General features: G+C 46.5%; 2 protein-coding genes across 5 annotated transcripts in view; one reads left to right on the top strand and one right to left on the bottom strand.

The window, feature by feature from the left end:
* The window catches only part of Ascc1 (activating signal cointegrator 1 complex subunit 1), a 93,508-nt gene extending 85,628 nt beyond the window's left edge, over positions 1–7,880 (bottom strand). Inside the window, exons 1-3 of one of the 3 annotated variants that reach the window (XM_021174518.3) lie at positions 7,780–7,880; positions 5,944–6,076; positions 3,582–3,681 (exon numbers count right to left, since the gene is read on the bottom strand). In XM_021174518.3, the coding sequence (XP_021030177.1) occupies positions 3,582–3,681; positions 5,944–6,052 (209 nt within the window). In that variant the 5' untranslated portion in view covers positions 6,053–6,076; positions 7,780–7,880. Of the gene's footprint in view, positions 1–3,581; positions 3,682–5,943; positions 6,077–6,778; positions 7,210–7,235; positions 7,451–7,779 lie in introns of those variants that run through there. The other 2 variants (XM_021174519.3, XM_029482653.2) reach the window with 2 other exon arrangements.
* Anapc16 (anaphase promoting complex subunit 16) lies at positions 7,535–22,309 on the top strand. Of its 2 annotated transcripts, XM_021174520.3 has the most exons (5): positions 7,557–7,717; positions 8,195–8,244; positions 13,667–13,833; positions 19,226–19,300; positions 21,398–22,309. In XM_021174520.3, the coding sequence occupies exons 2-5, from the start codon at positions 8,213–8,215 to the stop codon at positions 21,511–21,513; spliced, it is 390 nt and encodes a 129-aa protein (XP_021030179.1). In that variant the 5' UTR covers positions 7,557–7,717; positions 8,195–8,212; the 3' UTR covers positions 21,514–22,309. The 2 variants fall into 2 exon arrangements, with proteins under 2 accessions (XP_021030180.1, XP_021030179.1); XM_021174521.3 differs by lacking the exon at positions 8,195–8,244 and having other exon boundaries at positions 7,535–7,717.
* Positions 22,310–23,026: the final 717 nt, after the last annotated feature.

Here is a 23,026-nt window from a genome sequence, read left to right as displayed (position 1 = left end):
GAATCACAGCTACCGGAGCAGTCCCCTCGAAGACGGGACAAACCCATCACAAGCCCACCATTCCTCTCAGCTCCCACCCACCCATTTCAGCTACTTCCCACCGACTCATTTATACTCCTTGCCTGGGCCTCAAGTATAAATAATACTGACACTCAAGGCTACCTTCTGGAACCTACGGTATTAAAACTGCCAATATGGGCGAGACTACTGGATCCCAGGAGAGACATTTCAGAGTCTACAAAGCACTGAGACCATCACGGGATGATAAAGTTAATAGAAAGACCTCCCTGTCATCAACATTATTTCAACTTCTACAATTCCAATTACACACCCAATACCACAGCTGACTATGTCTGAGACTCCTCTTTTAGGGAAGAGTTCAGGAATTGAACCTGAGGCTTTCCATATACTTGCACAGCCCGAGCTAGCACCTAGCCCTTAGTCAACTGTCTTTACAGGAATAACAAAGCCTGGTCATTGCCACTAAGGTCTACTACAGTAGTCCATTTTTTTTTTTTTCCAACAGTGAAATGTTTGACTGGGGATGCAGCTCAATGGTAGAACACTTATCTGGCAATGCACAAAGAGGCCCAAGGATTCATCCCAAGCACTGCAAAACCTTGACCCAAATCAGCCCACAGAAATGAAATAAGAAATCTTCCAGCAGACACATGGTGCACACCTGAGATCTCAGTAGTCGGGAGACTGAGCAGGCAAACTACAAGTTCTAGCCCAGCACAGGCGATACCAGAGCCCCTATTAGAAAGGAAAGGGGACAGAGAAAAGAAAGACAGAAAAGGGTGGGGGTTGGGGAGATCTTCTCAGGAAATGTTATATAGTAATTAAGACTTAGTAGGCCAGACTGGAGAGATGGTTCAGTGGTTAAGAGCACTGACTGCTCTTCCAGAGGTCCTGAGTTCAATTCCCAGTAACCGCATGGTGGTTCACAACCATCTGTAATGGGATCCGATGCCTTCTTCTGGTGTGTAGCCCTGGCTGTCCTGGAACTCACTCTGTAGACCAGGCTGGCCTCAAACTCAGAAATCTGCCTGCCTCTGCCTCCCAAGTGCTGGGATTAAAGGCATGCGCCACCACTGCCCGGCTCAAAATAAATAAATCTTTAAAAAAAAAAAAAAAAGAGTCCATTAAACATTAAAAAAAAAAAGACTTAGCAGGTCAGCATCTAATCTATCATGCATATGTTCCTCAGGAATACAAGAACTTACAGTCTACAGACTTCAAAAGGTCACCATCGGAAGTAGGCATCTGAGGAACCTTTACACACCTCAGCCCTAGCACCTCTGTACTTTAAACCAAGTTACACTTTTTCTTTCAGGAAGCTGAAAATGTGCCATCCTGAAATCATGTCCCCTAGGAGGAAATGTCAGCAAAGCCTAGGAAGTGAGCTGCCAGGATTAGCTTTGGTATCCCATTTGGCTACATTCAGACAGAATTTTATTCACAACAAGTACTTCAGAATGTTCTCAAGGAGGATGAAAAGGAATTCAAATGCATTCGGTTCCATATTTGCCCCTCTCCCCACCGAGTGGACCTAACTCATCTGCTGAAACAGAGAAACAGCACTGACTGACGGGCTTCCTAGACCAGCTGCCTTCCCAGGCAAGCCCAGAAGCTGCTCAGCTGCTGACAGCATTCGCCTAGCAGGTAGTGTGGGGGACAGCGTGAGCGAGCATGTGTGCAAGCACATGCTGAAGTGACCACAGAGTTCACAGCAATTTAAAATGACAATCCTCAAAAGAGCACATTAGTCCGGATGAGCACTGAGGGTTAACAGAACAGACAGAGGCCTGCCTCCAAGGCCTCCCCTCTGCGGAGGGGACATGAAGCAGCACATGGATACATACAGATACGGACTATGAATAATGCTACTGACCCCAGCAGAGGGCATTATGAAAAAAGCACACAGTGGGGTGGAAAACCCATGATTGGCAGGGATGGCAGGGATCAGAGCCAGCTTCTCCAGGAAGGAAAATTAACTAGGTAAGAAGACTGAGGGCCAGCACACACCCAAGGCAAAAGGCTCACCACACACATGAACTCAAAGGCTGGAAACAACAGCGCATATGAGGAACTGAAAAAAATCAGACCGTGTTCTGACACTAAGCTCAAGGCAAAAGAGTAATATAAGCTAAAGAGGAAAAAAAGAAAAGGAAGGAAGGGAGGGAGGGAAGGAAGGAAGCGGGGGAGGGAGGGAGGAGGCGGGGAGGGGAAAAGCAGAATCAGCCAAGGCATGCTCACAATTTTGTCCACTGCTTTAATGAACCACAATTCCATCTGTATTGGAAAAGCACAGAGTTTTTAAAATGTATTATTAGTGTATACGTGTGTATACCTAAGTGTCTTCATGTGTGTATGCATATGTGGGTGCCCCTTCCACAGCAGGTTACATGGAGGTCAGAGAAAAGCTCTGTGGTATTGGTTGGTTCCCACCATTCACCTCAACAAGGGTTCCAGGAGGGGGCTCAGGTCGCCAGGCTGTCCTGCTAAGTGCCCCCACCTGCTGAGCCGACTCACCAGCCCCTACAGTCTCACCAGCCCCTACAGTCTCACCAGCCCCTACAGTCTCACCAGCCCCTACAGTCGATCTTAAGCAGAAGGTGTCAAATAATCAGATCTTCCTTTTAAAAAGATCACTCCAAGCCTGAGGCAAGAGGATCAAGAGTGCAAGAGTTCCATGTCACTCTTTAACTATAAAGAAGACTATGTGTCATAAATAAATAAATAAATAAACACGTGGGAATCGGGAGGCTGGAGAGACGGCCCAGTGGTCAAAGTCCTGACAGCTCTTCCAGAGGACCTGGGTTAGATTGCTAGCGTCACATGGTGCCTAATAACCATCTGTAACTCCAGTTCCAGGGAATGCAGTGACTTCTGCTAGCCTGCACAGGCACTTCACACACACAGTACATAGGCCAGCATGCAGGCAAAACACCAGTCCACATAAAAACAAATCCCAAAAAACAATGCTTTGAAATCATTCTACTTTGGATGTGAGGGCTAAGAAGAGAGCAGAGATCCGGAGAGACCACAGAGGGCTATTTTAAGACATCCACAGAGGGGCCGACGACGAGATGGCTCAGCGAGTAAGAGCACTTGCTGTTCTTGCACAGGACCCAGGCTCTGTTCCCACGGGCCACATCGGGTGCCTCACAGCTACCTGTTAACTCCAGTTCCTGAGGACTCAACCAAGTCCTCTACCCTCCTTGGGCACCAGATACACCAGCAGGATTCACACACACATGGAAGCACTCACACATACAAACTAAATACACATATTTAAAAAGGAATGCATGGAAAAGAAGGGAGTGGCAGTGAAGATAAATGGTAGACTCAAAGAACATTTAAAAGTGAAAGTCAGCAGGATGTGGCAATATACGCAAAATGATTACGTTAATCTGCAATCAGTCCTCTGACATTTCAGGACACAAAACACTAAACTCTCATCATTAGTAGTTAAGTAGAACCACCATAAGTAAGTGTGGAAGACTGAAGGGCTGGCTCCCTGCTGAGTTTCCTGGAAGCCCTATCCCATGAAGCTGATAGGGACTTTACTCACTCACTTGTAGAGCAGGCTAGGGGCACTGACGGTGGCCCGGAATCCGTGAGGGGTCTGTGCCACCTCATAGGCACCGCAGGGCTCATCAGAGTATTCCATGGAGTCTGCAAAGAAACCGTAACATGTCGAAAAAGGCTCAATGGAGAACAGCCCCCGCCTTAGCCCACAACCAATCTCAGGGTTTAAAGAGGGGAAAGAACAGTCTAATGATTGCTTTACCCCAATCTGCGCATAGAGAAATAAAGGATAAAAAGAACATGGTGATTACTTTAAATCCTTCAGTCTCAGAAGCTCGGAATGTAATATATACACACCAATATTTAGTTGAATTTTCTACAAAGTTAGGGTGCCTGAACAACACATTTTACTCTTATCCTGTTGACATGAAGGTCATGCCACATGAACTCACCTTTTAAAGTCTAGAAGTCAGGACATTTTGGTGTTAGGGCACAAAATTACTTCAATGAATTATTAATAAATAAGAATGGTACTAGGAGGGCTGGAGAGATGGCTCAGTGGGTAAGAGCACTGGCTGCTCTTCCAAAGTTCCTAAGTTCAAATCCCAGCAACCACATGGTGGCTCACAACCATCCGTAACAAGATCTGATGCCCTCTACTGGAGTGTCTGAAGATAGCTACAGTGTACTTACATACAATAAATAAATAAATAAATCTAAAAAAAAAAAAAAAAGAAGAATGGTACTAGGAGAACTTTTTCAATAAAAACTCAACGTAGAGAAAAGAGAGGTCAGGCATAACGACAAATGCTTGGAAGAGTTCCTGCATCTGGGAGGAGGACTGGAAGAAAGAAAGAAAACAGGGAGAGAGAAAGAGAGGGAGGGAGGGAGAGACAGGGAGAGGAGGGGGAGAAAGACAGGAGGGGGGGAGAGAGAGAGAGAGAGAGAGAGAGAGAGAAGGATGGAGGGAGGGAGAGACAAAGAATGGAAAGCTCGCCTAGCAGTGGTGGTGCACGCCTTTAATCCCAGCACTCGGGAGGCAGAGGCAGGCAGATTTCTGAGTTCAAGGCCAGCCTGGTCTACAGAGTGAGTTCCAGAACAGCCAGGGCTACACAAAGAAACCTTGTCTCAAAAAACCAAAAGAAAAAAAATACTGGAAATCTCAAAGAGCTCAAGGCTGACAGTGGGCAGTCAAAAGGATCACATGGTGGTGGGGGGTGTGGGGGGGGGATCCCAAGATTTAAGGTTCAGTAGAAACCCTTAGGAACTGAAAAGGAAGAGTTGCAAAGAACCTGAAAGGCTGTTTATACACTAAACCTAACCTCACGGTCATAACCCTGAAAATAGTTATGATCCACCTCAACTATTTAGTTGTTTTGTTTTTTGTTTTTGTTTTTTTTTTTTTTTTTTTACAAAATTACTGTATGTTAAAATAAAGTTAGTTGTGTCTTTAGACCTGTCAAGGCATGACTACAAAGAAGGAAGAAAAAAAACTAACATAACAACAATAGTTAATATTATCTGACACTGGACTAAATCCTTCAGGGCTTTATTTTTATAATTCATATTCTTAGCCAGGCATTGTGGTGCATTCCTTTAAGCCCAGTACTGGGGAGGCAGGGGCAAGTGGATCTCTATGAGTTCAAGAGCAGCCTGGTCTACAGAGTGAGTTCCAGGACAGCCAGGGCTACATAATAGAGAGACTCTGTCTCAAGAAAAAATTAGTAATAATAATAACTCCTATTCTTTTACAATTTCACAGGTAAAGGGGTTTAATTGTGCCACAGACTATTTAGAGGTAACAGTAGTAATTAACAAGTACTCCACAGGGGGGCGCAGCAGTTCAGAGCCCTCATTGGTCTTGCAGGTGACCTGAGTTCCGATCCCAGCACTCACACTGAGTGGCTCACAAGCACCTGTGAGTCCAGCTCCAGGAGATCCAATTAACACCCCTTTAGGCTTCCTTGGGCATCCGTGATCACATGTACACACACACACAGATTTAAAAAATAATGATGAGGGCTGGAGAGATGGCTCAGCAGTTAAGAGCACTGCATGCTCTACCAGAGGTCCTGAGTTCAATTCCCAGCAACCACATGGTGGCTCACAACCATCTGTAATGGGATCTGATGCCCTCTTCTGGTGTGTCTGAAGACAGCTACAGTATCCTCACATAAAATAAATAATTTTTAATAATAATAATAATAATGAAAAATTACTCTACGTGGCACTGAGGCCTCTGTCCAGGATGAAATCTATCTTGAAACACGAACTGCAGCCAGGAACACCTCATCTGAAGTCAGCTTTGTTAGACCCACTGAGCAGCAACAAAGCAAAGAATTGCCCTTACAGTACAAAGAACATTTTCCTTCTTGTGGGACCTAAGAGCTCCCCCCCCACCAGGATTACCAGGATAGAAATCCTCGTCTTCTTCATGTTGGTACTGTTTCTCCTGGATGGGATTCTTTCTATAATTCCGTCCATCGAACGTTACAATCTGTGGGCGTAGAACATCCATGACAAATGACGTTCCAGAAAAGTCCTGAAAAAGAAAGTGCCCTTTTGTTTATTTTTTTTATTAAACAATGAATACTTAGGTCACTAAGATGGCTCAACAGGTAAAGGCGCTTGCTCCCAAGGCCAATGACCCACACGGCAGAAGGAAAATGTTGACTCCTGCAGGTTTTCCTCTGGACTACACATGCAGCCAGGTAGCAAGCGCACAGACAAAATATGGAAATAAACAAACAAATGTAATAAAAAATTAAGTTAAAAGAAACTCCATTATGTAGGCAAGTAGCATAGACTAAATAAATAAATGTAATAAAAATTTAAATTTAAAAAATTCTGCTATGTAGGCAGGTAACATATGCACAGACTACATTCGTAAATAAATGTAATAAGAAATTTAAATTAAAAACTCCATTATGTAAGCCTCAACTGGGCAGTTCACAGCACATCCTAAGCAAAAATAGTGTCGCTTTCCATGGGCTCACCAATGTAAGTTCTTGTATAGGTGTCTGATTAACCTATAGGGGGTGAGGTCTTGCTAGCCACCTAAGTATGAGCAGAGTGCTTCATTCACCCTATCCAGTATGATATTTTATCATATCCAGTTTGATAACGCATTGAGGAACCATCGGTACAATACCCGCGGAAGAGAGGTAAGCCGTTTTAAAGATGCTAGAAATACCTTCCAATCAGATTTATTTCCCTATCAAACTACAATTAAAATATGACTTACTAACACAGTTCTCGGCCCAACACAGTACTGAGAAGCAACAGTTTCCCGAGGCCACTGCCTCCAGAACACAACAAACGGCTTCACGCTTGAATCAATAATTCGGAATTAAAGGCTCCTGATAAACTACCCCATGTTCCCATCCCAGATGGCTGCGGCTACAAGCTCACGTACTTAACAAGTTCCACCAAAGAAAGCCTAACAATCCCTTCCAAATGAATGCTTGGCCCAACCCTCAGTCAAGTCGCTAATCTGCAGCCACCTGCAGGACGCAGGAGGGTTCGTGCTTTGAGAAAACAGAAAGTCAACGTTGGCAGGGGGATGCAATTATCAACAGTCTTGTGCCGCGCCCCCCTGGTGTGCTACTCCTTTAGCATCCCTGCCCCACTTCAAAAACCACGTTCTGTCGAAAAGGAGCCTTTACAAAGTGTGAGCCCTGAGCACGAAGCCACTGCGGTACCTTTCCTGAGCAGCTCCAGGCACAGAGACTGCGCAGAAGGAGAGGACTAGCCCTGGGTCATGGGTGTTTGAAGAGGGCAAAGTAGATATGCCTTCGTGCAATTCTCACGGGAGAAGCTAAGTCCTAAGTCATAAAAAACAAACGCTGAACACCCTACGCTAGAGAGGGGGACCAGACAACTCCAACGCAGCAAGAGAACCAGAACAGCTGGGGACCGGGGCGGGGACGAGGGCGGGGCAGCCACAGCGACCCGGAAGTGTTCTCGGAAAGCTCGGTCTGGCCCAGCCGAGCTCCGCCCCCTCACGCATGCGCGCTAGCGCCACCCTCTAGCCCTCACCGCCGCAGGGAGAGGCGCAGCACCGCCATCAAACTCCCACAGCTCAGGCGGGCGCGCGCACGCCGCCGTCTACGTCGTGGCGAGCGAGGCCACACCGCTTCGTCCAAGGGGCGGGGCTGTCAGTCAAAGTGCACAAGCTGCTGAGGTAAGTGGCCGAGAACCTTCCAGACCCTTCGGTGGGGAACTGATTCCCCAGTACGCTCCTACCTGCCAGGACTAACTGGGAGCGTAGGAAGAGACCCTGGAGGCTCGCCGGCGCCGGCCGTATGCAAAGGCAGCGTCATCCGACTGAGCATGCGTGGGGCGGGTTGGCGCCTGCGCCGTGGGCCGGCCGCAAGCCTTCCCGAAGCGTACCTGGGTGGAGTTGGAGTAGCCAGGATTAGGGTGCTGGCTCCTCCCCTCTCCCGCTAGCTTCTTCATCCCACCCAGAGAGAGCTACCGCAGCTAGATGCTGCGGGTGGTGATCCGTCTGTCTAGGTGGGACACCTAGTGATTTTTGTTAGTAGAACCCAACGGGTGTCATAATTAGCCACCTCACTTGGATCCCGATCGACCTAAGCATCTGGTTTGTTCTGGGCTTTATTTTAAAGGAGGATCTCTTTTTTTGTTGTTTTGTTTTAAGACCATAAGCGGAAAGTTTATGAGTGCGAGGTCGTCCCTGTCGTACACAAAGTAAGTATTTAACCACGCCAGCCATATTGTGCCCCACAAAATATCATTCCGCTTCTTAGGAGCGTTTCCTCTGCTTGGCAGCAGCCACAGCTTCCCTGATAGGGCCAAGTTCCAGATAATCATCATTCAACAAAATTTCACTGAGTGCCTCGTTATGAGGATGGTAGTCTCCTGAGCGACAGGGTTGAATACTCCGTGCAGAAAGAGTCATGACTGGAACTGTCTCGGTTCCCTGCAGCCTCTACTGAGCTGATAGCTTTTGTCCTCGGTTTGTTTGTTTGTTTGTTTTTTGTTTGTTTGGTTGGTTTTTGGGGTTTTTTGTTTTTTGTTTCTTTCTTTTTGGTTTTTCAAGACAGGGTTTCTCTGTATAGCCCTGGTTGTCCTGGAACTCACTCTGTAGACCAGGCTGGCCTCGAACTCAGAAATCCGCCTGCCTCTGCCTCCCAAAGTGCTGGGATTAAAGGCGTGCGCCCCCACGCCCGGCTGACCTCGTATTTATAAATCATTCATCCAGGAGCCACTGTAACAAGGGTTTTTATAAGATGCCTCCAGGGTACAAAGGTAGTTTGTCTTCTCCTTTCCATTGTCTCGGGATCCTTTTCAGTGCCTCACACTTGGGTAAGCAAACACTCTAACCACCGCACAGTACATCCCCAGGCCCAGGCTTGAAGCTGGTGTCTGCTGTCTTCCTCCTTAGCCTTTCATAGCTCCCCTGAACCCAGAACATTCCCATTCCCGATAACCTAGCTAACAACGTGGGGATTCGCTTATCTTCTACCTCCCAAGGGCTGGGTTTACAGGCAGCTACCACACCTGTGAGGCTTGTAAGTGACTTGAAGGGATCCCCAACCCCTCCATTGAGAACACTTCCCCCATGTATCCGTCTCCCCAGCCCCACTGCAAGATTCTTAATAAGACCATGAGGTGAATGTGCTGACTGAGTGTGTAGCCCGGCGCTAGGATGTGTGAAGTGCGTAACATCACACTGCCTGCCTCCGGAGCAGACCCTTCCCTTCCGGGAGGTTTACTGTAAGTGAAAAGCTGGATGGTGCATAGGAAAAAGTGGATGTGCCAGTGCACACCTGTAATTCCAACACTCGGCCAGCCAAGCCAGCGGAATCTGGGGTTGAAGGCCAGGCTGGGCCGGTTTGTTTGTCTAGGCTGTGCTTTAATCCTCATAATTCTTCCTCGGGGTAGGCTCCACTGTTACTGACTCCAGCTTACAGGCGAGGCATCTAAGGAACAGAAAAGGCAGCCGATTTCTCCAGTCTCGCAGCAGGCAGCAAAGCCAGGGTACTCACCTAGGCAGGCACTTCTTTACCATCGGTGCTTGTTTGAAGATTTACTTAATGTAGGCGGGCAGTGGTGGCGCACACCTTTAATCCCAGCACTTGGGAGGCAGAGGCAGGCGGATTTCTGAGTTCGAGGCCAGCCTGGTCTACAGAGTGAGTTCCAGGACAGCCAGGGATATACAGAGAAACCCTGTTTCGAAAAAACAAACAAACAAACAAAGATTTACTTATTTTTACGTGTGTGTTGACCAAGTCGGTCAGAAATGGGCAGCATACCCCTCAGAGCTAGAGTTGTAGGTGGATGTGAGCCACCAAACACTGAGTGCTGGGACCCTACCTCCAGTCTTCTTCAAGAGCCACAAGCACCCTTCACCTCTGAGCCAGCTCGTCAGTCCCCCACAGTCAGTCCCTAACCACTGGACTACCTTGCCCTTATGCACAGCAGCACATCAACAAGCCATTGCTTCAAAACTTAGGTGACCTTTAGGAAGTCAGGGGTTCCCATGGACTGTGTAAGCATTCTATGAACATACCTAAGTGAGAGGCTACTTAGAGTTACAGGGATCAGTCAGTCCCCAAGCTCAGCAGCTACAGGCTAGGGTTTGTTACTCTCTTTACCCCTTAATGATGGCATCCAAAACTAGAAACTGAGGTGTAGCTCAGAGTGGAACATGCACTTAACAGGGCCCTGGCTTTCATCTCCAGCACCTGAAAGAAAAGAAACCCAAATAAACCTTAAGCAAATCATTAGAGCCAGACATCCTACAGGTGTCTCTCCGTCTCAGCAGAAAACGGCTTATTGAAAGTTAACCTTGGCCGGGTGTGGTGGCGCACGCCTTTAATCCCAGCACTGGGGAGGCAGAGGCAGGTGGATTTCTGAGTTCGAGGCCAGCCTGGTCTACAAAGTGAGTTCTAACCTTGTGCTGATTTGATTCAGCACTGTTTTTCCACTCCAACTGTTCTCTACATGGAGCTATAGTTCTGGGAATTGGGAAGAAAGTAAGATGAAAGGGAAGTCCTTTGATGAGTTTCAGCTTAGAATAGTCACTGTGGCTAGCCTTTGAAGCTGACTGGCAGTCGCCTGGGTGCTCTGTGGAGCAGCTGATCTCAAAATACAAAACCCAAAGCAGAAGCAACTAAATAGAACATCATCAAGGTGGAAGCTGAAAAGATCAGAGTTTAAAATCTTAGTTGAGAAAAATAGTTCTCAGTGGGTCCTGCCCTGAACTGGGAGGAAGTAAGACCAGAGCTGCTCTCCAGGGAGCAGCCAAGTGAGTGTGCTGTCTGCTTCCCTCGAATCCCAACCAGGGAGGGGGTTAGAGACTTGGACCCCGCCATCAGTACTTAAGTCTCTGAAGGAACAATTAAAGGTTTACCAGGCTAGAGTTGGAGCTGCTATGCCACAAAAGAGCAGTTACAAGTTGCACATGAAGAGCTGCTTTCCCTGATGGATAGACATACAATTCTGAAAGTAACCTAAAGACAAGGTGAGAGTGTTATTGATGAGCTGGGCCTGCTGACCGTGCCTTGTATACCATCACTGAGAGGCCCGTGGGTCTCTGTTTTACACCAGCCCAAACTACATAGCAAGTTCTGGGACAGCCAGAGCTACACAGTGAGACCCTGTTTCAAAAACAACAACAACAACAGAAAGTTAAACGGAAAAAGCCGGTTAGTGAGATAGCATTTCTCTATAACAGGCTGCTGGTCCAACAGCATTAGCTTTTCTGTTAACCCATGTCAGTGTTCATTAGTGCAACCTGTGACTGACCACGTCATGGAAGTAGAGACCAGGCTCTGCTTCTCGGACAACCACATGTCACCGACACGGAGTTAGGAACCAGCAGCCACCCTCTCAGACTACATGAACCATTTTCCTTAGAAGGAAACTAGATGGTCTGGACATAAAGGATATACAGGAACATAGCATTTCCAGTATTTTTCTGTTTAAAAAAAAAAAGTGCTTCAACTTTTTCAGCATTGGGAATTAAAACTAAATCGTAAAATGTTTGAAGCTTGTGCTCCACCACTGAGTCATACCCCAGCCTTCAACTTTTTCTAGCAAGTATGTCAGAACCAAGGTGGGGAAGTGGGAAAAAACTTCAGTAAAGTTCAGAATTCTTGGCCAGAATGGAGAGGAGATGTGGTTTTGTTTTTCTGTTTTGTTTGGTTTTGTTGAGGGCTTTTATCTCTCCCAGACTGGCCTTGAACTTGCTCTAACCAAAGGTGACCTGGAGCTTCTGACTGTTCCCCCTCTGCCCCCTGACTTCTGTGCCACCACACCTCGTTTATATGGTGCTAGGAGCTAGACCCAGGGCTTCCTGCATACTCGGCAAACACTACTGACTGAGCGACATCCCCAGCCCTGGAAATTTCATTTTAAAGATTGTTCTAAAGCCAGACATGGTGGCACATGGCTGCAATCCCAGCACTTGGGAGGGTGACACAGTGGGGTTGCCATGAGTCATTCAGGCCAGGCCGGGATGTAGAGTAAGTTCCAGGCTAGCAAATTAAGGCTTTCTCTATAAATAGTCCTTTTTAAAAAAAATGCTGAAATCTATGTAATATGAAAATTACCCATTGTCTATTGTTATTGAAACAGGCTCTTGGCTATGTTTTCCAGGCTACAAAATCCCCTGCCTCAGCCTCCTGTGAATCTAGAATGTCCCAGGGCACTCCTATGTAAAGTCATTTGTTCAGTTAAATACTAGAATCCTTGCCCAGTGAGAAACCACTAGCCATATGGTTTTATTGAAATTTTATTATTTTTAAATGGACACAAATAGCTCTTCAGTTGCATTAGTAGACATACATGAGACTCATGGCTACCAAATTGGAAAGAATTAGAATATCAGAACATTTCCAGGTTGACAGCAAGTTCTAAATGGAATAAACATAGTACTAACCATTTTTAAATAATATACTAGACTTTTGAGGCTATGTTCTTGTTGTGAAGTTTTGTGACACATGTGTTCAATACTGGGATCTGGGTTTTCAGATGGGATGCAGAATTAAGCCCATAGATGCTCAGTTCATGAAGGACCATGATTTCTGAGTGCAGGTCCTGAATTATTTTTGTTCCAGTTTTGGGGCGCCACCAAGTGTTAGACTTAGGTATTACATTAGATGAAAAGGTTAATGAGTTCTTAATGAACATGCCAGTAGTGTCCTAACCGATTTCCCTTCTTTGGGAACAGAACACAGTGTTATTCTGGACTCGTACTTGGAAAACCTGATAAGTGAACTTCGTGCTGTGGCTTGGTGAGGAATGTAACCAAGACAAAGTGTCCTGTGGTGCAGTATTATTTTATCCTTGGTCCCATTTCTGCCTTGGCACTGCCATATCAACATTCATAACTCATAAATTACCCACACTCAGTCCCAAGTGGTATAATTTGTTAATGGGAGAAAATAGGACTCTCTAAGGTTTCTTTTCGTTTTCATTTTGGGTTTTGGGTTTTCAAGACAGGGTTTCTCTGTGTACCCCTAGCTGTTCTGGAACTTACTAAGTAGACCAGGCTGGCCTTGAATTCACACATATCCGCCTGCTTCTGCCTCCAGAGTGCTAAGATTAAAGGCATATAGCACCATACCTAGTTTCAAGCTATTTTTTAAAAAGATATTTATTTTATGTAAATGATTACACTGTAGCTGTACAGATGGCTGTGAGCCTTCATGTAGTTATTGGAAATTGTATTTAGGACCTCTGCTTGCTCCAGCCAGCCCCACTCACTCCAGCCAATCCCACTTGCTCCGGTCAACTCTGCTCACTCAGTCCCTGCTCTCACCAGCCCAAAGATTTATTTATTATTATACATAAGTACAATGTAGCTGTCTTCAGACATACCAGAAGAGGATGTCAGATTTCATTATGGGTAGTTGTAAACCACCATGAGGTTGCTGGGATTTGAACTCAGGACCTTCAGAAGAGCAATTGGTGCTCTTACCACATGAGCCATCTCGCCAGCCTGTTTCAAGCGATTTTTAAACATGATTTACTCTAAAACCTAAGTGACATTATTAAACACTACCTAAGGCTGGAGGGTAGGGAAAGCTGGCCCTAATGGGCCAGAATGAAATGCGGTCACTCAGGCTTTATAAACTTGCCAATCACTGTTTCTTTCCTCTAGTGAAGAGAGACTTCTACTGGAGGGAATGGCCGCCTCCTCATCTTCGTCTTCAGCTGGTGGGGTCAGTGGAAGCTCTGTCACTGGATCTGGTTTCAGTGTGTCCGACCTTGCCCCACCTCGGAAAGCTCTGTTCACCTACCCAAAAGGAGCTGGAGAGATGTTAGAAGGTGATGTCTCTCATGCTGGGTTTGCTTCAGACCTTCAGTGCATGTAGAGTGTAAAGGACCTGGGGCTGGGGGGGCCTCAGGTAGCTCCAAGCCAAAGCCCTTGAGTGACCTGACCAGGGTTGCCACTGGCACCGCGCACCCTCTTGGTCTCCTGCTCCAGGTTGCCTTGTTACACCTGCTTGATGTATTTTCTCTTTTAGTGAGTATCTACCAATAGACTGATCCCACCAGAGAGGCCTGAGGGGAAATAAAAGTCAATGTATTTACCTCTGTGAAGGTGACTCTCATGGACCACTGCCAGACATGGCTGTGTGACGGCATGGTTTTTATAGCACTGGAGATAGACTTGGTCTTATCACACAGACTGGCTGGCCAGAACTAGGTCACAGGCAGCAGCCATGAAACGGCGTTAGTGACTGGAATGTCTCGGATTCATGTAAACTAGACTGGTAATTCATTGTAGGAGCGTAAGACTCATGTGACACATTTAACTTAAAATGAACATGTCTTGCCAGGCAGATGTATCTCTGAATTCTAGGCCAGCCTCGTCTTCATAGTGAGTTCCAGCCAACTAGGAATGTACAATGAGACTCTCTTTCTTTTAAGAAAAGAAATTAAATGCACATGTCTGGGCCCACCCTACAGATCCTGAATTAGCCTAGGACAGGAAACTGGTTTTTGACCAGTATCTGAGGCCTTCTCATGAGGGAGTCTTCTCATATTTTCAAAATACTGACAAAGAGCCAGGCGTGGTGGCGCACACCTTTAATCCCAGCACTCGGGAGGCAGAGGCAGGTGGATTTCTGAGTTTGAGACCAGCCTGGTCTACAAAGTGAGTTCCAGGACAGCTAGGGCTATAAAGAGAAACCCTGTCTCGAAAAACCAAAAAAAAAAAAAAAAAAAAAAATACTGACAAAGAACCCATTAAGGACTCGAAATTCACTGGAGTCAAGCATTTTTGTATTGAATTATAAGAGGGTCTTTTTTGCTTTAAATCTTGCATATTTACATGCATATATTTTAAATTAATTGGGTGATATCTCTGAGAAAGGTACAAACTATTTAGGGATTGGCTTTCTAGGGACATCATTATACATTTTTTTTAATATTTTTTTTATCTATTTATTATATGTAAGTACACTGTAGCTGTCTTCAGACACACCAGAAGACGTCAGATCTCATTTCAGGCGTCAGATCTCGGGTGGTTGTGAGCCACCATGTGGTTGCTGGGATTTGAACTCTGGACCTTCGGAAGAGCAGTCGGGTGCTCTTACCCACTGAGCCATCTCACCAGCCCCCATTATACATTTATATCGGGTACTTTAAAAACCCCAGTTTCAGGTTCAACTATGCCAAAGCAGTGTTGGGGATTGGACCCAGTGGCCTCAGGCATGGTAGACAAGCAAGCACTCTGGCCCGGCTGCATGCCTGGCAGACTCGTGCCAGAAGGCTCTGAGGCCACTTACATCTGATTGGCAGAGCAGCCACAGGTGCCCTGTGGTGTGGAAGGCGATGTGTCAGGCATGTGGACTTTCTGCTCTGCCTTTTTGTTGGTCTCCGTTTGTGCGGATATTCAAGTTGGTATCACCAAGTCTTGACTGGAAGTAGAATCTTTGTGTCTGTGTTTGGCACTAAAAGTGGATTACAACTGTAGCTCTCTGCAGCAGCGATGTAGTTAAGGAGGTCAGCCACAAAACAGATGGCAAGTTGAAGGCATTTAAATTGCTTAGCGAGCTTTATAGAACAGAGAAGAATCAGTGCTTAACACTGCTTCAAGGAAAAAGTCATTCAAGTCCGTCAGAAGCTCATGGTCTAACAGGCCTCTATCTGGACGTTCTCATTACCTCACTGAGGAATGAATTGGATTCTATCGTATGGTGGATTTACTACGTGTAAATTCATGGTGTAGTTATGGCCTCTCTTAACCAGGAGTTTCCCCAGTAATCTTAAAAGCTGCTTACAATGAAAGACAACTGACTTCGACAAAGCAAGTATCTGACATACTTTTGAATATCAAGAATACAGAAAAGGGGCTATCTGGTAAAATACAGAAAAGATGGCTCTGCTGGTAAAAGGTACCTGGCACCATGCCTGACCACCTAAGTATGACTCATGGCTTTGATGGTTCGAGAAGAGGACTGACTCCTAAAAGTTGTCCTCTGACCTTCCCATGAGGACCCATACTTAAGTAATAAATGCCTAGTTGAGAAAATGAAAACACCACCATTACCCTCACAGTATCTGCTGGGGCTTGGCTCTGCTTCAGCCTCCTCTCCTACACCACCTCCAACTTCCACACCTCCGACTTCCACACCTATCTCCATGGATACTGAAGTCAGCAGGTGCTCAAGTCTCTTCTGTGAAGTGGCATGGTATTTGCATATGAGTTGTGTGTGTCCTTCCATGAAGCACTCCTAAATGTGAGTTGACAGGAATGTCAGAGCTCAGGTGACCCTGTTGTAGGTTAATATGCCTGCATCAAAGCCTTTTCTTCTTGGTTGGTGCATTCATTTCGTTTTGAGTCTCGTGTAGTCCAGGCTGGACCTCTGACTCCTTGAGCTCCTTATTCTCCTCCTGCCTCCCAAGTGCTAAGACTACAGACATAGATTATTACTCTGTCTGCTTTATTCCACATTGGGGTCCAAGCCCAATGGTGCCAACTGAGCTACATCCCCAGCCCCGTTTTTTTTTTTTTGTTTTTTGTTTTTTTTTTAACATTAGTTTAATGGAAGAGGAAAATAGAAACAGAGCATGCTGATGGAAAGCAAGAAACCCCAGCACTCAGAAGGCTGAGATGGGAGAACTGTTCTGAGTGTGATGATAGCCTGAACTATCTAGAGACTGCCATGCCAGCCAGGGCACAGAGTGAGACTTTATTAAAAAGGGGGGAGGGGGCAGGAGCAGCAGAGAGTAAGGAACAAAAGCATTTAAGAATCAAGGTTAGTGGGACTGAAGAGATGGCTTAGTGGTTAAGCACACTGGCTGCTCTTCCAGAGGTCCTGAGTTCAATTCCCAGCAACCACGTGGTGGCTCACAACCATCTGTAATGGAATCCGATGCCCTCTTCTGGTGTGCCTGAAAACAGCACTTGCATATATAAAATAAATAAATCCTTTAAAGGAAGGAATTAAAGAGTCAAGGTTGGGTGTGGGTCATAATCCTAACAGGTTCAGCTTGATGTTTCCTGCCCCTAAATCTAGGATATAAATCCAAACAACCTATGTTTAACCTCTGGGATGAACTTCTCGTTACATCTGCTGTCTGCTAAGAGCAGCGTGCAGCAAGACTTAACAGTGTCCTGCCCTCTGCTAACACTGCACTCACCCAGCTATTAGTGAGCAAATTAGAGGCTGCCTTCCAGCCCACAAGTGGCTGTATCTTAGGGACCTCACAGGCCACTGCTTCATATAAATCACCTGGGGTTGTCTCATTGCCTACTGGGGAGTAATAGCTTTTAAATGAAATGTCTTAGCACTGAATTGAGTGGAATTGGTGATAGAGTTGGATATGGGCCATTTACTGAACTTTTTCACCACCCGTAATCTTTGCTTGTCCTTTAAAAGGAAAGCTGATGCACTGCTGACTGATGTGTTGATGTGTGGGTTATACACAGGCCGCCTCAGGCCGACCTCTCTCTGGAGAAATCCCGGCCTTTAGATTGGTTGATGTAACACATGATGTGATGTAGTTCCAGAAACAGTGGACCTGGGATGTAGAGTGAATAAGTCAAAAATAAAAAAGAAGCACTAGGCTTTGTAGTCAGTGCACTGCTGCATGTGAAGGAATGCGGTCTTGGGCCTCAAGTGTGGGAGGGTGTAAGCTGCTGTCTTTGCTTTGGAACGCAGTACCAAGGATAGGCCAGTGTGATAACTTAAGTTCAGTATCCTAGTGATTAAATGAGGGTGGGAGGCAGCACTTCCAGGAGCCTCCCCACTCAGCACTTGATCCTTACAGCCCATAGTTCCCACTTCCTGCAGTTCAGGACCACCACCTGAGAGGACATCTCTACCTCTGCGTTTCGCTTTTTGCAAAGTAAGCCGTGGGCTGTAGATGAGTCTTTAAGACGAATGCCAGTGTAGCATTGCCATGCAAGAGCATAGTCCACCAACCGTGTCTTTGGTGTCAGGGTTCTCTGCAGCTCCCTCCCCTTGGGCTCTGGAGTTGCCCACTGCTCTCTGCCCTTCTCTAGATACAGTTGATGATGTCATTAGCATGTGCAGATCTTCACACCAATCAGAAGCACAGGGTACACTGCGCATGGTGGTGCTCTGGGTCTTAACCTCAAGAAAGGGGAATGAAAAGCCAAGGGTGGGAGGATTAAACTTAGAGACCTCTCATCCTAAGTGCAATACTCCTCACCCCCTCTCTGTTTGTTTCTCTCTCTTTCTCTGGCATTGACTTGAAGGTAGTAAGACAGGAAGCCTTTCTGGTTGTGTGTCCACATCATTCAGGTAGACTCAGTATCTGGACTTTTCCCTTTGATCACCCAGACTTGTAAAGAAAGATCTGTGTGAAACTCAGCATGAGGCCAGAGTGTGTTAGTATCTCAGGGCCACTTAATCCCCGTGACACACCGGGCCATGCCGGATGAGTGGGTGCTGACATCTGGCCGTGTTAGTGTGAACTCCTACCTTGAGAGAGACAGCTGTGTCCTCTCTTCCATTTGTCTGGAAATTTGGGCAATAAAACACTTGCCCTCGGGGGTTGCTGCCTTTTCCTACGTGAATTATGTCTCTGGAGCTGTGTTTTGTAGGACCAGCCTTTGCACTGATGGTGGCATGACTGAGCTAGCCACCTTCTTCTTGGCAGTTGTTGGCACTAGCTTGGCACTAGGCTCTGAGCTTGCACCATTTCCCTTATCAGGATCTAGACTGCAGTGCTCGGTTTGGTTGGAAGGTCAAGCTTGCCGTTCGTCCTTACAGAATGAAGTTTCCCAGCAAGGTTTGCTGATGGTCATGATGATGTAATTTGATGAATTAAAAGTCAACAGCTCTTTTTCCCTTGGCTGTGTTTTAGAATGAAAGTAATTGGAGCTCTGTCACAGTAAGTTACACACGTACCTTATAGCTGGGTGTGCTAGCTTGTTGCTGCCTTGTTTGCCCGGTGTACAGAAGAGAACAGGTCAGGAGGTGGGCAGTGGTAACTAGGACATCAGGCTAGGGCTTCTTGTTTTTGTTTTTGTAACACTATTTTTGAACTCCCAAACAAGTAGGACTATTTTAATATTAGGTATAGAAGAGGTAGCTCTTAAGAAGCAGTGTTCTAAAGGATCACCTTTGTTCTCACCAGAAATACCCTAGACCTCAAGTGTAGAAGACACGGAATGAGTGGACAGCCTCTCCTGCTTTTCCAGAAGCCATTAAAACTAACGCCTGTGCCCTTTCCCTCGTAGATGGCTCCGAGCGATTCCTCTGTGAGTCGGTGTTTAGCTATCAAGTGGCGTCCACACTTAAACAGGTGAAGCATGGTAAGTACAGGAGCTGCTGTACACTTACAGGAAATGAAGGGACACAGACTATGAGAGGGCAGTGCTGTGACCAAAGCCCCACAGTGGTTAAGAGGACCTTCTGAATTGAAGAGCATTCTAAGATCTTGTTGAGCGTGAAAATTCCATTGGAGGTTGGAAGTTGAAGGCCCGGGTTCAGTTCTCTAGGGGAGCCGCCGCTACCCGCTCCTCTGCTGCCTCGGCCTCTTCCTTCTGAGACTGGCTACTGCATCCCTTCAGGGGCCACTATCTTCTAGTGTCTGAAGCACCTTCTGCCCTGTCAAAGCCTGAGCCCCGGGTGGCATGTGCACTTCACCGAGTCTCCACATGCACCAGTCCTCCTGGGACAAACCATGGGGGCTTCCGCCTCAGCTACCTGAGAGCTGGGATTCTAGGCATGAGCCCGAAGTCCAGCTCCACTCTTTAGCACCTAGCACATGTAAGAGTGTGGTGATGGTAATTATCTTTTTGCTTTTTCCAGTGCTGAGGCTCAAACAAGGAGCATGGCACGTACTAGCATGTGCTCCAACACTGGGCTCCTCCGCAGCCTATCCTAACTGGTTTTTTTCTCTTTATTGTTTCCTCACTCTGAAACTCACTGTGGCTGGGCAGTGGTGGCACATGCCTTTAATCTCAGCACTTGGGAGACAGAGGCAGGCAGATTTCTGAGTTCGAGGCCAGCCTGGTCTACAGAGTGAGTTCCAGGACAGCCAGGGCTACACAGAGAAACCCTGTCTTAAAAAAAAAAAAGAAAAGAAAAGAAAAGAAACTCACTGTATAGCCCAGGCTGGCCTGGAACTCTGTGCACATCTCCTGCCTCCACTTCCCAAGCGCTAGGCTTGAACTCCCACACCTTGCTTGTTTTATATTCTCTCTCTTTCTCTCTCTCCTCACACCTTCCTTCCGTCCCTCCTCCTCCTCCTTCTCCATCTCTGCCTCTGCCTCTGTCTCTGTGTGTATCCCTCTGTCTATCTTTCTTTCACTCTCATACTCTCTTTTTTTTTCTTCTTTTAATTATACGTAGGTATGCAGTCCATGTGTAGGGTGTGAGTGAGAACAAGTGCCTCAAAAGCCTAGCGATGTCGGATACAGTGATGTCAGATGCAGTGATGTCAGATGCAGTGATGTCAGATGCAGTGATGTCAGGTTGTGAGCCGCCTGACGTGGGTGCTGGGAATTGAACTCAGCTCTTCTGCAAGAGCACTCTGTGCTCTTATTTGCTGAGTCGTCTCTCCAGCCCCTCTGTTTTCTTTATTAAGAGGTTTTAGAGAGCTCACTTTTGAGTACCACTTTTGCTACAGCAATAAAACCCTGCTTGCCTTTGAGCAGAGGGAAGGTTTTAATACAGATTTAAACATAGGGATTAAGAGAAAGAGAGACCCTTAGGCAAAGGAGCGTACATACCCAAGTATGGGTGTGGGCTTCTCAAGAGAGTCACCTGTATTTCTTAATAACTGTATTTAAAAGTATTTTAATGTAAACTTTCCAGACTTAGAGAAAGAAAAGGACATGGAAGCCCCCTCTTGTGATTTGGTCATGGAAAAGGCTGAGCCTGAAGGGAGATAAAGGGGTGACAGGCCTTGCTGAATTCGCACAGCAAGAGGGAAAAAGAACATTCAGATAAGGGCTAGAGAGACTGGCTTCCCTAGTCACATACACAGAAATAATAACTAATGGGAATGAGTGGATTCAGGAGGAAGCCAGTGCAGCCTCTGCCCACCATGTGCACCACACACATCCACACAGACGTGTACACACACGGAGGCTGGTACAGCTCAGGGGTGGAGCACTTGACCCCGGGTTTAGTCCCCACTAACGTAAGCAAAGGGGAGACGTGCGTAATGCAGATGAGTGGAGAATGGTTAGGAAAAAGGGTTGTTGTTTTTTTGGGGGGGGGGTTTGGTTTTTTTTTTTTTTCCCAAAAATGAGTCTTCAGACGTACATAAAGTAAGGCCCCATTACTGAATTCCAAGTGGGAAGATCCACCTGGAGATGAAGCCTAGGCTAGTTGTCACATTGGTAACTTTGGCGGCCATCTGACGGAAATGCCCTGGTGTGCTCTGTCCCTGGACTCTCCAGATCAGCAAGTCGCTCGGATGGAAAAACTGGCTGGTCTGGTGGAAGAGCTGGAGGCCGACGAGTGGCGGTTTAAACCCATCGAGCAGCTGCTGGGGTTCACACCCTCCTCTGGCTGATGTTGCCTGCACGACCACCCTTAGTGCACAGCCACCCAGGGAGTCACAGCTGTCCTGTGAGCTGCATGTTTGAATCCACACCCACACTTGGTTTCTCGGATTCTGTTAATAGGCAACGAGTGCTCACGTGAGATGTTGGCGAGATGTTTTTCACATTCATATTCTTTAAAGCATTGGGCGGCATTTGGAAAGCAGAGGCAGGAGGATCTCTGCGAGTTTGAGGCTAGCCTGGTCTACATAGAGTTCCAGGACAGCCAGGGCTATGAGACCCTGTCTCAAAAAAATAAAAATAAAAAGAAGTATTGGGGATCAGATGAAGACAGTCCTTTCAGAGAACCAGGAGCTTGGGATCTAGGAAAAATTGATTCTCACAAGCCAAGTGGACACATGCCAGAGTCAGCCAACTGGATGGCGGATGTCCTGTCATTCAGAAGCTGTCTGGAAGCTTTCACCAGCCAAGCCCAAGGTCAGCATCTGTCGTTTCACGGTCGCAGCCCAAACATTTCTCTTCACACATGAATGTGATTTCAGCTCAGGGTCCGTCCAGATGGGAACTGTAAAGTGTCCTTTTCCTCTCTATTCTTAGACATTTAATATTACAGATTATTTCTCTCACCTCTTACGACATGCCAAATGGTGCTACCCCACCTCATCTCTGCCCCCCAAAATTGCTTTTTGAATGTTGCAGCACTTGAAAATATGAAGTGACCTAAATCCTTTTGAACCCCGAAGCCTTAGTCCGGCTTACTGGGTATGAAAGCAGTTCTGTGGCAAATAAACCCTTACACGAGGTCCAGATGGCTGTGCGCATCCTTTCCGGCCTGGGGGACCTAGACAGAGAGAGGAGGTCAGGCCCGCTTTTCCTTAGACTTGAAAGACACTTAAGTAAGCCGTAGGTTTGCTTTGCTGTGGGCTGTTTGCTTGTATAGAAGTTCCAACTTCCTGCAACCTCAGTGAGTGTGGCGGTGGGCTGTTTGTTGGTTAGTTCATTTGTTTGGAACCTTGTCTCTCAGTAGCTAGGCTGGCCTTAACGCATAGCCATCCTCCTGCCTCAGCCTACTAAGTGTGAGGATTACCCTTCTTTCTTCACTAGGTTTTTACACGAAGATAGAGAAAAACCTGGATGACCAAGCCCTCGTCATGGGACCCACACTGCACAATTAGGAGGCTTATGTACTTTTACATACAAATTTACCCTAGCCAGCATTTAGCTTTCTGCTCATTAATTAATAACTTACATCTGATCTGCTTAGAGTTGCTTAATTATAAATAAATTTAATCCTAGTAGCAATTGGCCTTAATCTCAGGAGTTGAAACTATTTAACACACAGTCGCTGCCAGGGAGGAGCTGGCCTCATTTACTGGGGAAAGTCTAGGCCAGTGAAGAGAAACTGCTGCTCAGGGCCACATAGATCAGGCAGAGGACAACCGTGTAAGTGGGAGTGGGGAAAAATTGATCCATCATGGAGCCCACTGTTCTGGTCTGAAGCAAGCCAGAGCTTGAGAAGTACCA

The sequence above is a fragment of the Mus caroli genome, unplaced genomic scaffold, assembly GCF_978045245.1.
Source record: "Mus caroli unplaced genomic scaffold, Mus_caroli_1 scaffold_9, whole genome shotgun sequence".
NCBI classification, from domain to species: Eukaryota; Metazoa; Chordata; class Mammalia; order Rodentia; family Muridae; genus Mus; species Mus caroli.
Note: the sequence above shows the minus strand (reverse complement) of the source record. Positions and strands in the feature narration are given on the sequence as shown.